The sequence below is a fragment of the Papaver somniferum genome, chromosome 11 (assembly GCF_003573695.1).
Source record: "Papaver somniferum cultivar HN1 chromosome 11, ASM357369v1, whole genome shotgun sequence".
NCBI lineage: Eukaryota > Viridiplantae > Streptophyta > Magnoliopsida > Ranunculales > Papaveraceae > Papaver > Papaver somniferum.
In genome coordinates, this window is record NC_039368.1 from 61,338,637 (window position 1) to 61,355,525 (window position 16,889).

The window sequence follows — 16,889 nt, forward strand, 5'->3', positions numbered from 1 at the left end:
TAAGATTGTATCAAATCCCATAGGTGTGGATTCAAGGCGATGCAATTAAAGCAGGCTACACCTGGGGACTGAAGCCTCCTTCATGTTTAGAAGCTTAAACGCAGTCACTACCTTACCAGTGAATGCAGCAGAAGCACATCTTCCACATGGGGACTACTAGAATGGTATGCCTTCACTACCCTCAACCAGGTTATTTCCGATTTCAACATCATCACTGTCGCAGTTTTACGAGCCACAAGAATTTCTCAAAATGAAGTTGTACACGTGCATCAAAGACCCCAAAAGCACGCCACGAAGATACATTCACATATCCGACCACGCCATCGGATCTAACAGAAGTATAACTGGGGACTTCTCACCGCACTCCATGCGATAGTCCAAGATTCAGAAGATGGTTCAAAGGATGTCGTTTGGAACGAAGTATTTGAAGACTTGATAGCAGCACATTGGCAACGAAACGTCTCTCAACTCATCTATTTCACCTAATGGTTCCGGAAGATTTCAACCACACAAGCATCCACAACATATCATCATCGCAATCAGAAAGTCTAGGTACCAAATAACCTAAAGTCAAGGATGAATCAACAATGCAACCACAATCTCCAAGATTGGCCCTGACATTATTTCATCCATCCATCCCAAGAGTGCAATGGAGTTTGATAAATTTTGAAATCCACTGGAGAGGTCAGATACTCATTCTTATGGAGTCAGGACCTTATTACACATTCTGGAGAAGATCGATGGTACTGTTGGGTGGATACATGCGAAAGAAACTACCTTGAGTTCTCCTGGCTCGCCTTGCCGCTGATTATTGGAGATTGCTTTGTTACCATTAATGCTCGCTCTACCACCGCTAACAAATAACGAAGAGGAGCTAGATACTGCAGATGAAAGCACAGAGCCGGACGAACAACAAAAACAGAAGAGGGTCGATACCCCTTTTCATACGAACGCAGTTTCTAGAGTTTGAACAGAATAAGGATTCCTTATTTCTCCATGAACGGGAATAGATGACTGGGCGCACTGCACTCATGCTCTATTACCGAACAAGTAGTGTGCCAATATCTCCTCTCCATGACCGAACCAGCAGCGCGCCAGCACGAGGAACACCAGTCGCTTAACCTGCAACTCTCCATGGCTCCAGCACTCCGTAGTCAAGCCAACTCTCCATGGCTCCAGCACTCCGCGGTCAAGCTAACTCTCCATGGATCCAGCACTCCGTGGTCAAGCCAACTCTCCATGGATCCAGCACTCCACGGTCAAGCCAACTCTCCATGGCTCCAGCACTCCATGGTCAAGCCAACTCTCCATGGCTCCAGCACTCCGTGGTCAAGCTAACTCTCCATGGCTCCATCACTCTGTGGTTAAGTTAGCGCCAACGCTCCAGCATTCCATGATCCATCTAGCAAGACTTCCAAGTGCCATTTTCACCATTCCACGAACTGAGCCAGTTTCCACCATTCCGCAGACTGAAGCCAGTTTCCACCATTTCGCGGACTGAAGCCAGTTTCCACCATTCCGCGGACTGAAGCAAGTTTCCACCATTCCACGGACTGAAGCCAAGCGCCATATCCGCATGTTCCGTGACCTAACCAGCCAGCGCCCGTTCTGCGGGCCAAGTTGCAACGCCATATTCTCCGCTCCACAGCCAGCCAAAGCATCACTACCATCACCATTTGGTAGCCAAAGAAGCACCACCATCACCGTTTGGTAGCCAAAGCAACGCCATATCATCGCTCGCCAGGCAAGAAGCGGCATCATCACCATTCCGTAGCTAAATTTGCAGCGCCAACATTAGCATTCCGTATCCGAACCTGTAGCGCCAGCATTAGCGCTCCGTGGCCAAAGTGGCAGTGCCAACGCCAATACCCTATGGCCGATCCAAAGTTATGCAAAGCCGCCAATGCAAGGATCACAGATTCTTCATGACTTCTGACAAAGGTTAGCCAAATTCTCCTGACAATTTCTTCACGACTTGTCGTTTTAATTTTATCCTTTCTTGTCACCATCTCATGCTTACCCCGCAGCAATGCCACTGTCACGGGCTAAGCAGCGGATTTAATGTTAATGGTGGTTTTTAGCTTAGGGTTAAAATCGTAAAACCTTGCATCTGATGTAACGTCACTCTGTAAGAAAGCGGAACCATGAGTGTCAACATCTTCACTGGTATATTTATTGAGCCGTTCAATATATTTACATGAAATTTATCCAGACTGGCGCATGTAGCAACAATCCCAGGCATTCTGTAAATTTTGGCACCTTGCCTATACTCAATTAATATAAGTTTCTTTGAATGCTTTCTGTGCCATGTTCCCCGGATGAACCCTTAATATTGATATGGCATGACGATTTGTGTTCACTCGCAGCAGAGTAGCACGAATTTCCAAGTATCAAGGATAAGGTCTTTGCATAAGGTATTCAATCAGAAAGCATGCTGCTCTCTGACAACGAACTTAAAAGAACTCTGTGTCAACACATAGAATTCAATCAATTATCCTGACTAATTTTCAAAAGTTAGGTTTTGCGCCTTGCGCAGTATATCAGACCTTGCTTGTCGAAATTAAGCCTAGGCAAACTAGGTAATTAATTCGCCATGGATTAGCAGATGCAAAATCTTGCCCAGAATCAGAAAACAAGGAGCCGCGGGATAGGAGCAGCAACAAATAGAGGTGTGGCCATGCCTTAGGCCAACCGGTGCCATTTTCCATTGGCCACGCCCTATCCTAAACCGGCCCTATTTCCCTCGACCAATCAGGTCGCCTTAAACTCGCCACACGCACATAAGTTGTGGCTGCGCCCATACTTGCCGACCCTATTTTCCATCGACCAATCAGGTCGCACTAAACTTGCCACGCGCACCAAAACGGTGGCCACGCCCATGCTTGGTCGGCTCCCTGCTTTCATTGACCAATCAGGTTGCTCTAAACCTGCCACAACTTTAAAAAGGGTGGAAATTGTTTCAAAAGGTTACCCTACCAAGTTGGCTTCCCAAAACCATGCCAACATGCTAATGGCATGTCAAACATGCCAGGCGCACATGCCAAACAGCATGCCAAACATGCCAAAATCATGCCAATCGCACACGCCAAACAGGCATGCCAAGTGCACATGCCAAACGTGCCAAAAATACAGTGGTCATGGCTACTCCAGGCGCCTCTTGCACCATCGTCCCACTGGAATGCACAAACTATGCCAGCCATGCCGCAACGCTACTAGCATACACTAAAGGCGCCATTGTGCCATTGTCATGCGCCAACGGAAGGTAGACACAATCAACGGCTACCCTTCCCCATGAGATGCAATCTCAGCCATCCAAGTTTTACACCAAACTAACAGACTTGTGGCAACTTTTAGGTGACCAACCGCCTAAATCATGTGGCCATGGCTATACCAGGCGCCACTTACACCATCATGCAGCTGGGATGCACAAACTATGCCAGCCATGCCGCAATGCCACTAGCATACACTAAAGGCGCCACTGTGCCATTGTCAGGTGCCAGCAGAAGGTAGCCATAATCAATGGCTACCCTTCCTCATGAGATGCAATCTCAACCATCCAAGTTCGCCACCGAACTGATAGATTTGTGGCAAGTTTCAGGCGTCCATCCAAGACGAGTCTAATAGCACCACATGCTATTTTCCTGCGGCAAGTCTCGTGATTTTGACTTGCCAAAGTGCTACGTGTTTCCCATAAAGAACACTCGAGAAATCAAACATGTCACAAACTGGGGGATACTCATCAGGGTATTGGTCTGACGGTTTACAACGTGCGGCGTGCAATTCGCCCGTTACAAGAAAGTATCATGAAGAAGGGCGGTTAGTAATGGCAAGAAGTAATGGTGTAAACGTTTTCTTCATCATGGAAGCATAAATCCTAACGTTACACGTTACTCCACTCTTCCACCACTCAATCGTTTCCACTTCCTACGAGATTAATGTACGTTTTATTATGACTTGTATAAATAGGTTTCACCTATTTCCACCAAAAAACAAGTTTTGGTCAGAGAACAACACAGTATCCAGAAATCACCTGGTAGCTTTCCATTCTGCTAGCCAGTTCTACCTTCTGATACAAGTCATAAACAAACCTCTTACTTCAGAATTAACGATTCTGGTCTCAATACTTTCTTCGCTTCCCTCCCTAAAACCAACCTTTCTCCTTCACTTTGTGACCGAAGCAAGCCTGGAATGACCATTTCTTGGTTTAAGCCAGGATTTTACAAATTGATCTCTCGAATAAAAAGTACTCCCGTGCAGTGCATTGTTTAGGGTCTAGGCTCGTTTCTCATCCACACACACGAATTTACCAAAACCAGCAGACACTGTTTTCACCCACAAACAATAAAACATCGACATAATCGTATGAATGCTATTGTGATTATGTGTATGGGTAAAGGTGAATATTTTATCATAGGAAACAATGTTTAAATTGGTTTAAAGGAAGTACATTGTTATCATATGGCTAACTTTGGTTCACCAGTGTTGAGCCAACATGGGTGTACACGTTTGGGTATGGTTACATAAACTTAAATGAGGGTACATTTCATTTGTGTGTAACAAGCTAAGTTCGATCTAACGGTTGAAAGATATTATCTTGGTTGAATCAGGTTTTTCATCTAACGGTGAGTAATGAATACTTTGTTACCAAGGTAACTTGGATTGCAAACCCTGATTTGAAAATTATATAAAGGAGAACATTAACAACTGGGAAACCTAATCCCCACACTTCTGTGTGTTACTAATTGCATAATCTAGAGTCGATTCTCCTTTAACCTTAGGTTTTCCTAAACCTTTTTGGTTAACGACTTGAAAGACTTCATTGGGATTGTGAAGCCAGACCCAACTATTTCTCTTGTAGTTGCGTGTTCTGATCTTGCCCGATTCTATCGTTTGAATACTATCTTCTCTAATATTTGCTCGAGATTAATCTCTCTGATAGGAAAGATAAAACGTGATCACAAACATCTTCGTCTCATCGTTTGTGATTTCACAATATCTAGTTTCGCCATCATACGATTTAGATTATTGTGAGGTGATTGATAATACTGAGCTGTTCTTCGGGAATATAAGTCTGGTTTATTAATTGGTTCCTTTTCACCTTGATTTATTAAAAGACGGAACAAAAAATCTTGGGTATTTCTATGGAAGACAGATTTATTCAATCCTATAGACTTTTCTGTGTGAGACAGATTTGTTTATTAAGTCTTCGACTTTTGGTCGTGGCAACTCTTGGTTGTGGGTGAGATCAACTAAGGGAATCAAGTGCGTAGTATCCTGATGGGATCAAAGACGTAAGGAGGGAAATTGTACCTTAAATCAATGTGAGATTGATTAGGGTTCAACTACAGTCCATTTCGAAGTTCATTGGTAGTAGGCTAATGTCTGCAGCGGCTTAATACAGTGTGGTGTTCAAACTGGACTAGGTCCCGGGTTTTTTCTGCATTTGCGGTTTTCTCGTTAACAAAATTCTGGTGTCTCTGTTATTTCTTTTCCACATTATATTTTGTTATATAATTGAAATATCACAGGTTGTGCGTTATATCGATCAATTAGGAAATCCAACCTTTTGTTGTTGATTGAGATTGATTGATCCTTGAACATTGGCCTTTGGTACCGTTCAAGTTTACTCCTCTTATAGTCAATCGGGCTCGCAGATTTCTATTTGTTGATTGGATTGAATTAAGAGTTAGAGATATAATACTCCTCTATATTTTTTTCTCTAGATTGAGTCGGACTGTCTAGTTGATTCTCTAGAAAGTGTATTAGAGTAAGTCCTCTAATATTGCCAAACGAATTGTTGGGTGTGGTTGTTAGACCCCCACATTTTTAATTTTACCAAACGTCTAACTACTTTTTCCTCACAGTACAGCACAACAACGCATAGCAGAAAAGAGGTTTTGTAAAAGCCTCAGCAATACCAAACTAAGCCTAATGCACCTCCTCACTGTTGCCATCCCAGCGCCAACTTGTATCCTGACTTGCTTGATGACCTCAGGTTACATTCCGGTTCATTTATTTTCATGATTCTATCATGCATCAAACAATTTCTTCGTCAATGTTGACATGGATATGTTAATGGTTGATGGAGACGGAGTCACATGTTTTGGTTATTATGCGCATCAATGTCAGCTTTAATTTGAATCTAGGTAGCTAGACTTTTGGTTTTTGTAGCTATATCATTTAAACCTGTAAGTCTTGAATCATATACCTTAATATTGCCGGTGGCGTATGCAACTAATTCTCAATGTAACAGAGAATGGTATAAAACGAGAATCAGGACAAAACAAATATAGTAACCGGGGTTTACTTAATAAATATTTTTCTAGATTTGTATAGATTTAAAAATATTCATGAAAAATAACAATTTTTGGAGAGTTCTAAAGAGTTGGATAAATACTTGCAGAGTTTCGTAGAGTTGGTCTAATTCTTGTAGAGATTTCTAGAGTTCTAAAACGTTATGAAAACAAGATTTCTAGATAATTGTATAACAACCAAGCATGAAAAATCTAGATATTTTTAGAATTTTATAAAATTTATCCTATAAAAAAAAATTCTTGAAAAACGTTGATTGCAAATTAAATTGAGCAGCAATCATAATCTGTACACTTTAGCCATTAACGGAAATTTTCATTTCAACGAATAACAAAACCAAAAAAGTTTGATCTTATCATATGTATCATATATATATTTTTTATATATATATAAAAATATATATCGAATTTAGGATATAATTACAAAAAATAGACAGAGAAAAATGGATCTAGAGTATACATGCAAGCGCTTGCATCAACTTGAAATAAAAAAATAATAATATAAAATAAAGAAGATAATAATGAAGTTTTATTTTTGTAGAAGTCTCCCAAAATCTTTCATATATTGCGAGACTTTCTCTAAGGCAAAAATAAACATAAATGTCATTCAAAGTCTTAAAAATTGATAAGTATGCAAAGTCTTGAAATTTTCTTGTTTATAACGAGTAACACAAACTTTGAACGAGAATTTATAAGTACAGTAGAAACTCCATTAATTAATACTCGATTATTTAATCAACCCTCTTAAATAATATTTTTAGCAGGTCCCAAGTCGGGGACAACGTGCCAAATTAATAATTCGCTAAAATTATAAATTAATACATTTTTGATTACTTATATAGACCCCATATGAAATATAAATTAATAATCTACTATATATATATTTAATACACTAATGTTTTTTGTTAAAATCAATATCACACTGAACTAGTTTTTCTTATCATCGTAAGAATTTTTAGTTTTGTTTCTCATAGCCCAGTGAGAGATTATTTAATGTAATTGTCGCTTTAACGACCTCGTTTCGTGAAGAGGGATTTATTGTATAACTTTCATCATCTTTTTTCCCATCTTTATCGGTTCCCATAACGCTCTCAATTATTTCCTCATCAGTCAACAATTGCGTAACTTCATTTTCTTCCAGATATTCACGACATATTGACCTTCACTGGATTGCTATAACCCAACTTTTTGATCAAATTCCGCAAGTCTTGACCGATATCACCATCTAATTTTTCATCTGAATTGTGTAAACCTATGTTATTTGTTGATCAAAGTTAAATATATTTATAAATTAATACTTATTAATACTTATTAATTTATCTGTTAATTAATAAATTCTGGTGGTTCCAATAGTATTAATTTATAGAATTTCTACTATATATAACGAGTAACATATACTTACAACGAGTTTTCTAAAGTGTACAACCAGTAATACAATGTTTTAAATATCTAATCACAAAAGCTATTTATTGAGTAAACCCCAGAGCTGATAAAACCTAGTTTTCGTCCGTGGACTTACAATCCGGCTAGCAAAAATCAAAACAAACTTAACAAATTTGTAGTGCTATGATAGTACAGTAATAGCTGGGGTGGGTGGGAGTGGGTGAGGTGTGGGGGTGGGGGTAAGATGAATCTCAACAAATATCACCTGAAATGGCTATATGTTAGGAATGATAGAAATTAAATCTGAGAACAAACAAGGAAAAAGTAAAAAGGAATAGTCGATTTTTTAACCACGCGATTAATCCATCCAACAACTAAAGCAAAAATCAATTTCTTTCCCCATGTCTATAAGCCCTGCTTCATCAACTGCCCTCAGCAAAAAAAAATCATCATTACATATTGTTGGGATATATATTTAAAAACATAGTTTTGTAATACTATGTCAAAGTTAGAGATATATTTTGGTGATATTATTTTGGGCTCCCACATTATAGGCATGGGTTCAAGTCCCATCCCCATACAATTTCACTAGCACTATGACATATACTATTTATACTATAAACTTATATTACATTAATCCGGGAGCGGGTTTAACTTGGCTTTTCAAAAACGTATTAAGGTAATTATTTCATGATTAATTACAATTAATATTGACATTATATTATGGCCGTTTTCCTGCTGTTACAAAGAAATTTAATTGGACATTTAACCAAAAAAAAAATTCTCATTAATTCCTTTGATTTTCTGAAATTTAATTGGCCATTTAATCAAAAAGATTTTTCATTAATTCCATTGATTTTTTTTGGTTATAAAACTGGTTTCTGGAAGAGATGAGGATATAACCTTTTTCATCAATTTTTAGTGAGATTCTGAGCAAGCGTTCTGAAAGAGTAGTTGTTGGTTCAATTTTTCTTAGTGGAAATCAAACAAGGAAAGTTGTTTTATCCCATAGGGTTTCGACAAGAGTTGACTGCTAGCATAATCAAGAGGCAGAGTCGCGAAACACCTTAAAGATAATGATCTAATACGCGACTCAGCTGTTTGAAATTTTTCCTTGTGTGATTTGATTCTTGTGCGTTGTTTCCAACACATACTACAAAGCTTGTTATTGAGAGATAAAAAGAGTTCAGTAGCCATAATTCTCAAGAAATTCAGCAATCGGTACGTGATGAAGTCGAACAAGTTAACAATGAATGGGTTTCTTTCCATCATGATGGTGGTAACGTTGATAATATGGATTGGTACGAATGATCAAGTTATGGGTGCAACCACCATGGATGATGAAGCAAAACCAACAGGTCCTAGGTGGTGTGTGGCAAAGTATGGAACAAGTGAGCAAGCACTAACAGATATTATAGAGTGGATTTGTGCCGGGCGTAAAGTAGATTGTTCCCCTTGTAGGGAAGGTGGAAGCTGTTATGAACCAGATACTTTGTATAGGCACGCTTCTTTTCTCATGAATCGATACTATCAAGTTAATCGTCAAAAAGGGGATTGTGATTTCAGTGGCAATGGTATCGAGATTGAATTTGAACCTAGTAAGTTTCTTATTCCTTTCTGTCTATGTATTCTATACATTCTACATTCTAGATATGTGTAGACTAATAAGAACGCTTATTTTGCCTTGCAGGTTGTGGAAAGTGCTATTATGATCTTAAACAAGAGTGATTTTAAAGAGGGGAATGAATTAAGTTGGTCTAGAAGCTTTTATTAAATAAATTAGCGCTTCTCTATATATATGTTGTGGGTAGGAAAATGGAGTTGATACGTCATACGTATTTACTCTTGTGTTACATGGTTATAACGTGCCCATATCTATCTATCCGAGAGTCCGAGACTTGTATTGTTCATAAAACTAGTTGGTCATCCGTGCTATGCACGGGTCAGTGTCTGGCTTATGATGTTTTAAAATTCAATAAGCTTATGATCCTGGAAATTAATAAAACATCCAATAAACTAATAAAAACACAAGAGAAATTTTCTATTTAGTCCACTAAATCCGATCCAGGTTACTATGTAGTCCAGCTGCAAAAAAATATCTGGAGGTCCAAAAAACATTTAGAAAGTTAAAAGTACTTGACTGCCCTCACCACTCACGTGTGTACATTTATTCCTCGTTCTTCTTCTTTATTTTTCAGACGAAATGCATCTTCTTCTTCATTGTTTTCATCTACAGACGAGAACTTTTTCCTTCTTCTCAGTCGACAACACCAAAAACAAAAATCAACCTAAACCCATGCTTAATCATCACTAAAAATCGATCATTATAGGCAACAAAAACAAAAAATCTCTAATCAATCTTCTTCAGCAAACCCTAACTCCATTTCAGCAACCCAAACCGTTCCAATAATTTTCAATCTGAGAAAATGGTTACCAAAAGGGAGATTAAACGAACAATTAGAGAAGTAATTGTAGAAGAAACTCCTTCACCAGCAAAAACCAGAAGGAAAAACTGTCGTTAATTAATCAACAACAAAAACCAAGGAAAAACCCGCTGCAAATTTACCAACAACGAGAAGTATGACAACAGCTTCTGAATATGATATTCCTTCATCAACAAAAATGAATGAAAACGACGGTACTCCTTCACCAGAAGCTAAAGGAAAAAAATCAAATTTAATAATGAGAAATGTAAACATCTATTCAAACTTTTAGACTACATACCAATATGTAGTGTTGGTAGATTTGTAAAATGTAGAAATTCTTTTGCATGTGGATTTGTTGTGTTTGATATGATATGCAGTGATACATATTAATATGTAGTGATTTTTTGCATTGGTGTGTTTGTTATCAATATTATGTAGTGAATCACATATCAATATGTAGTGATTTTTTGCATTGATCTGTTTGTTATCAATATGTAGTGATTTATTGAATATGAATATGTAGTAATTCCTTAATTATTATGGCAATAGCATTGTTGTGTTTGTTATGAATATGTAGTGATTTATTGAATATCAATATGTAGTAATTCTTAATAACGAGGGGACACTGCCCCCTCGACCCCCATAAATGGTGATACTATTCATATCAATATGATATGTAGTGATATTTGCATTCTGTTACTTTGTTATGGGAGTAGCATTGTTGTGTTTGTTATGAATATGTAATGATGCATTGTGTTACTTTGTCAAGTAGCAATATGATTGATATTACATATCAGTGGACAGTATACATATTGTTATGTAGTGTATATTCCTATCTAGATATGTAGGTTATTTGTACGATATGAACCAATACTTATTGACATGTAATATTATGAAACAGTACATATTGACATGTACTATGTGAAAAACATCTTTTATGCTTGAATAAGAATCAATACATATTGATAGGTATAGTTGGTACTTTATCTTACATAGTTATTAGGTACATATCACTGCATTGTTGAAGCCCAGCGAGAGAATTATTGAACTTGACCTTCCACATGGTGGACATCTTTCTTACGGGTATCAGGTGTGTCTAGTTATTCTCACTCAATCGTTCCAATTTAACTTGGTGTCAAAATATTGATATGTACTATTGGATATCTAGTAGGACATATTGACATGTGTTGTAGGATTTGAGAGATTAGGTACATATATGTATTGTTGGATATCTAGTAGAACATGTTGATATGTGGTGTAGGAACTTGAGAGATTTAGGTACATATTGGTATGTATTTGGATATCAAGTAGGTACAAAGTTATATGTACTACCCTGCAAAGTGTAAAAATGTACATACTAATATGTACTAATGAACCCAGTACTTAGATCCAACAATATATGGTAGTATTTACTAGGTAAAATACCTAGTTATTCACCTAGTACATATTGATATAAAAATGCAGGAGACTTATTCTTAGTTGACAGTACAAGAGAGCCTAGTTAATTTTGTGGACGCCATTTTATTTTTGATTTTGGTTTACTTTCAATTATGGTATATATTGTTTGAAAAAAACACTATTATCTGTGGATATTGATATGTAATAGGTGAATAACTTGTTTACATGTTTTCAATATCATTTCGACCACCCGTAAGACTTCATTGGAGGACAAGAGACTTACATTCTTAAACCTATCAGGGAGATGGAGAAAAGGAAGTAAACATCGAAGAATTCAACATTCACCTAGTGTGGAACACCTCAACAAGGGACATCTCCAATCACGTGTGGTACGTATATCTCATTCTTCTTCTTTATTTTTTCGAAGTTGTTCTTTTTCGGACGAAAACTTCATCTACTTTCTCAGATGAAAACTTCTATTCTTGTCTATCAACAACATCAACAACTAATTCAACTTAGAAACATGATTTAGGTAGAAAGGTAGTTTATCCATGTGGAATATGTTACATTACATATCAATATTTAGATGTACTGTGGGTCTTTATGTAGCTTTAGGTACATATTTAGATGTACTGCGAGTTTTGTTCACTAATAGCTTTAGGTAGATATTTAAAATATATTAATAAAATCCAGTAAATATTTAAATGTACTGAGAGTCTTTGCGGAAATCAGTGTATAAACACATATTGTACCTGACGGTACATATTGATAAGTACTGATTGGAAAACTGACTATTGATATGTATTACTTGATAGGTACATATTGATATGTACTAATGGATACTTAGATTACATATGTATTAGGTACATATATCAATATGTATTACCTTGCAAAAGTAAAAGTAAAAATATTCTTGTGCTTTGTCACTTTGGTCCATCAATATCTTGGGTTCTTGTCATGTATTTTCATCGTTTTTCAATACATATGTATTAAGTACACAGTATATGTTATTTTGCAAATTTATGTAAGAATATATTGATGTGCAACTGATGAAAAAACTTTCTTACAGTACATATCCATCAGTACATACTGATATGTACCTAGAAATTCATATTACACATGTACTTGTGATTTGTTACTTAGGTCGAATGATATATTGGGTTTTTGTCGGTAAATATATTCTCATCATTTGTAGTATGTTTTGCAGTCATTTCCCATAATAAGATTCGTGAAGAAGAGTTAGGATCCGCATTGCTCGCAAGAGGAAAGATGATGAAGATGCAAAGGAAGAGCTCTACTCACTTATAATTGTAGCATAAACTTTTGCAGAAGGTCTCAAGGGTTTGGGAACTAACGTCGTTGAAGAAGCTGATGATTAGAGTTGATGTTAAAGATTGGTGTTTATTTTTTTTAGCTAGAACCGAAAGAAAGTTAGATTAATATTAATATTTTAGTTCTTTTTCAGATCGTTTTTTTTTCTGATTGAATTCTTAGTTTTGAAAACAACATCCTTGAGGATAAATATACACTTCTTTTTTGTCGACAATGATGTTTGCAGTCATAATGTCCAACATAGAAACTGTACTTGTCAAGTAAGATCAAGCTTGTTTTGTATAACACGCACTTCATTAGTGTCTACAAGGGATGGAATCAGTAATATAAATATATATAAAACTCTTAAGAGTTCCGAGAAAATCAATACAATTAAAATATTGTATGGTTTAGATATTAATTGGGTTTGTTTACAAAGATATCATCTCTTTTGAGATGCGAGAATCACCTCCATCCAACTGATGTTTCTTGTCGTCTTCTTCTTTGCACCTGTATATTTTCTATAATCTTCAATGACTTCACTCACATTCCTGAACCTAAAAGAAATGATTCCGTAAAATCCCTAATACTGATTGCCGAACATGAAAAGAAATTTCTTGACCAATTGTCTGCCAAATCTGCCTGAACACATGGGAATAAAACATACATATTAGATTACTTAACCTAAAAGAGATCAATAATAGAATATCAAGAGGCTAGTCATCCACATCAATGTTCCTAAAAATTAGATTAACCGAACTGCGAAAAGTTGAGGACAACATTAAGTGAAATCCCAGTACATATTGATATGTACTGAGTGAAACCCAATGCAAGGAAACGCCGCTTTTCAGCTCACGATAAACATAAGTCATTATATTCCATATACATGTTCTTATGAAAGTACATTAAAACTACATTGTACATGTACATACGTTTCTCTTTCTTTCACAACCTATAGTATACACACTGATCCAAGGATTGTGGTGCTGCTTTTGAGGCAACCCCATATAAAAACATCTACAGAATTTGTGTATGGCTTTAATGAGTGGCTACACTAGTCACTCGGTTAAATTTTTTTCTTGTTTACACCACACACCAATTGTTTTTTTTATATTCATTATAAAAATTAGAGTACATATACAAACGTACTGAAAAAAGTTAGTAGGTATTGATATGTACTGTGAAAACCTTGTACATATTGATATGTACTGTGAAAACCTTGTACATATTGATATGTACCGAGTAAAGACTAGTAGATATCGATATGTACTCCAAAAAACAATTGTTTGTTAGTTCTAAAATACATGTTAATAATGTCAAAATAGAGTTAAACAGTTGACCTCCATTACATAAGTATGTTGAATTAATATTAGAAGCCATGAAAAATCAGATGCATGTAGATTTTAGAAAAAAGATATATCAACATGTATCCTAAAGGTTTGCACCTATTTGTTATTATTAATAAAGAGGAATACAGTTTTACCTAGGGCTATCAATGGGTACCCATTATCCGGATCCGGAACCGGACCCGGTATATTAAGGTCCGGTTCCGGGTCCTAAAGTTGGACCCATTAGCTACTTAGGACCCGGCGGGTAGTTACCCGATTGGACCCGAATTTAAACGGGTCCAAACGGGTAATATCCATTGGGTACCCGCGGGTATCGGGTACCCGTTTATTCATTCTTTTATTCATGTTTTTAGCAAAATTATAAGTATTTTTTCTAGCTTTAGCTTTGATATTTTACTCATTTAAATTTTTTCTCTTACATTTAATCTTTATTTAGTGCATTCATAAGAAATAATAATAATTTTTTATAAAAATTACTTAAATCCAAGCTAAAAAGATAAATATATTAAGTTTTTGAGATTTTTTAAATAGTTTTCTTTAGACCCAATGGGTACCCGGAACCGACGGGTACCCGGATATTTAAACGGGTCCGGTTCTGGGTCCACAAGTTTAGGAACCGGACCCGGAACCGTTAGGAACCGGACCCGACCTTTATAAGTAGGGTCCGGATCCGGGTCTAGTGATACCCGGGAGGACCCGGACCCGTTGACACCCCTAGTTTTACCTGATCAAAAAGGAATATAATCTATCATGCTCATTGAGTCTACAAGTCCAACTCCATCAGAAACCCAAGCTCCACAAGTGCAGACCCTTGAATCAGCAGCACCGCAAAACGATGAATGGAAGCAAAACCTTTAAAAATCCCGATTTACATATAACATCTAAAACAAAACTAGTAAGTTATGGAAATAATATTCACCCGAATAGAATGAATGAAGAAGCATGCCTCTTTAGCTTATTTTTACTACATTAGTTTCACCCCTTTATCTTATTTTTCTTTTGTTGGTTCTCTTTTGTTTTCTGCAATTTGCGAAGTTTTTTAAGGGAATGAATCTCATACAATATAGCAGATTATAAAAATTGGAAACCAATAAATTTATAAAGAGATTCAAAATGAAAAAAAAAACCAGTGCATCTATATATATGTATTGAAAAAAAAAAGAACTGAAAACCCAGTACATATTGATGTGTACCAAGTGAAAACTCAATACATATTGGTACATTCTGAGTGAAAACACAGTACATATTCATAAGTAGTGAGTAAAAATATGACTACTGGACTCCATCAACATCAAACTTGACTACTAGAGTACTGGGAAACGAATCAAAAGAAAACCCAAGAACCATCATAAGGATACCAATTAACTGTTGCATCAAAAAACTGCTTTCACTTTCTGGAAAATACAGCTAGTAAAATATGTATAATACCACTAACTTTGTCAAGCTAAGACCAATCAGTATTGATCAACGAAGAAGAATGCCAACTAAATTAGACATACCCGTAGGAAGAGAAATAGCTTCTTTTGCACTTATTCCTTTTCTGATATCATCCATTCTTCTTCTTTTTTCTCATCAATTCATTTATGATGCAAATATGATCATCTCGGATCTAAACAAAAATCTATTCCCTGAATCATGAAATTGACTAATGCTTTTACTAACATAATAAACAACACTCAATTTTCTCACTTTACGTGTAAATGAATTGTTTAGAAAACTGAAAACTAATTAATATTCATGAGCAGAAGAAACAACAGATCTTTAAATCCAATGAAATTAATTCTGCATAAAATATTTTATCATCAAAAAAGCTCCAGAAAATCAAATTGATCAACATAAACTAACCGCTCCATCAAATAAAAGGTTAAAATTAACCACATTTAAATCAAAATTAAACACGGATTGAAGATAACCTAACATCAAATCAGAAAAAATAAAGTTCATTCACCTACCATAGAACAACCAAAAGATAAACTTTGAAAACCCTAAAAATGATTTCTCCTTTTTAAACAACACTAAAAGATGTTTAAGATCAAGATTAGAAGAATTATAAGAAGACTTAGCTTTTGGAAAAGCAACAATTGTCCATCATCATCGCGATTTTGAAAAAACCTAGTCTTCATGAATATCCAGAGCTGCTTTGATGTACGAAATTGAAACGAAGAAATGAAGTTTTCTGTATTCAAGGCTGCCTCAAATAATGTTTCTATACGTAGGGATGTTTTGGGAATTTACCAAAAAGGAAATAATAAGTCCGCACGTGTGCCGGATTAGAGAGTAAAAGATCTGGTCCAAAAACATGTTTTTGGACCAGCGATTAAATTTTTTCTGGTGCTGGACTACACATTATCGGGTTCTCTTATAACTGGATTAACCAGTAATTCCTAGAAAACACAATGTAATAAAAGAAAACAAATTAAAAAGTTATGCCATTCATACTTTTTCTAGTTTTGATATTTTTTTAATTTCTGGAGTTTATGCTTTCCTTTTTTTTGCTTTTTAATGTATTTTATTTTTGCATTTTCTGGTCCATTCAATCATTATTCAATCATTATGTGCATGTACTTCATCAGCAAAAGCATCATAGAGATAGCGATACATGATAATCTTCTCAAAAGATTCTCGTTTGGCCATTTGATTTTTTATAAGCTCCCCAGGTTTGATGATGTCCTTCGATATTTTTGATATATCATTGAGGTTAAATAGATGTA

The 16,889-nt window shown here is 36.1% G+C and overlaps 1 protein-coding gene across 1 annotated transcript; it reads left to right on the plus strand.

Moving 5' to 3' along the window:
- Positions 1-8,615: 8,615 nt before the first annotated feature.
- Positions 8,616-9,729, plus strand: LOC113320622 (major pollen allergen Ole e 10-like). The gene is made up of 2 exons (XM_026568524.1): positions 8,616-9,292; positions 9,385-9,729. Exons 1-2 carry the CDS (start codon positions 8,923-8,925, stop codon positions 9,420-9,422), a joined length of 408 nt encoding a protein of 135 aa, XP_026424309.1. The 5' UTR covers positions 8,616-8,922; the 3' UTR covers positions 9,423-9,729.
- Positions 9,730-16,889: the final 7,160 nt, after the last annotated feature.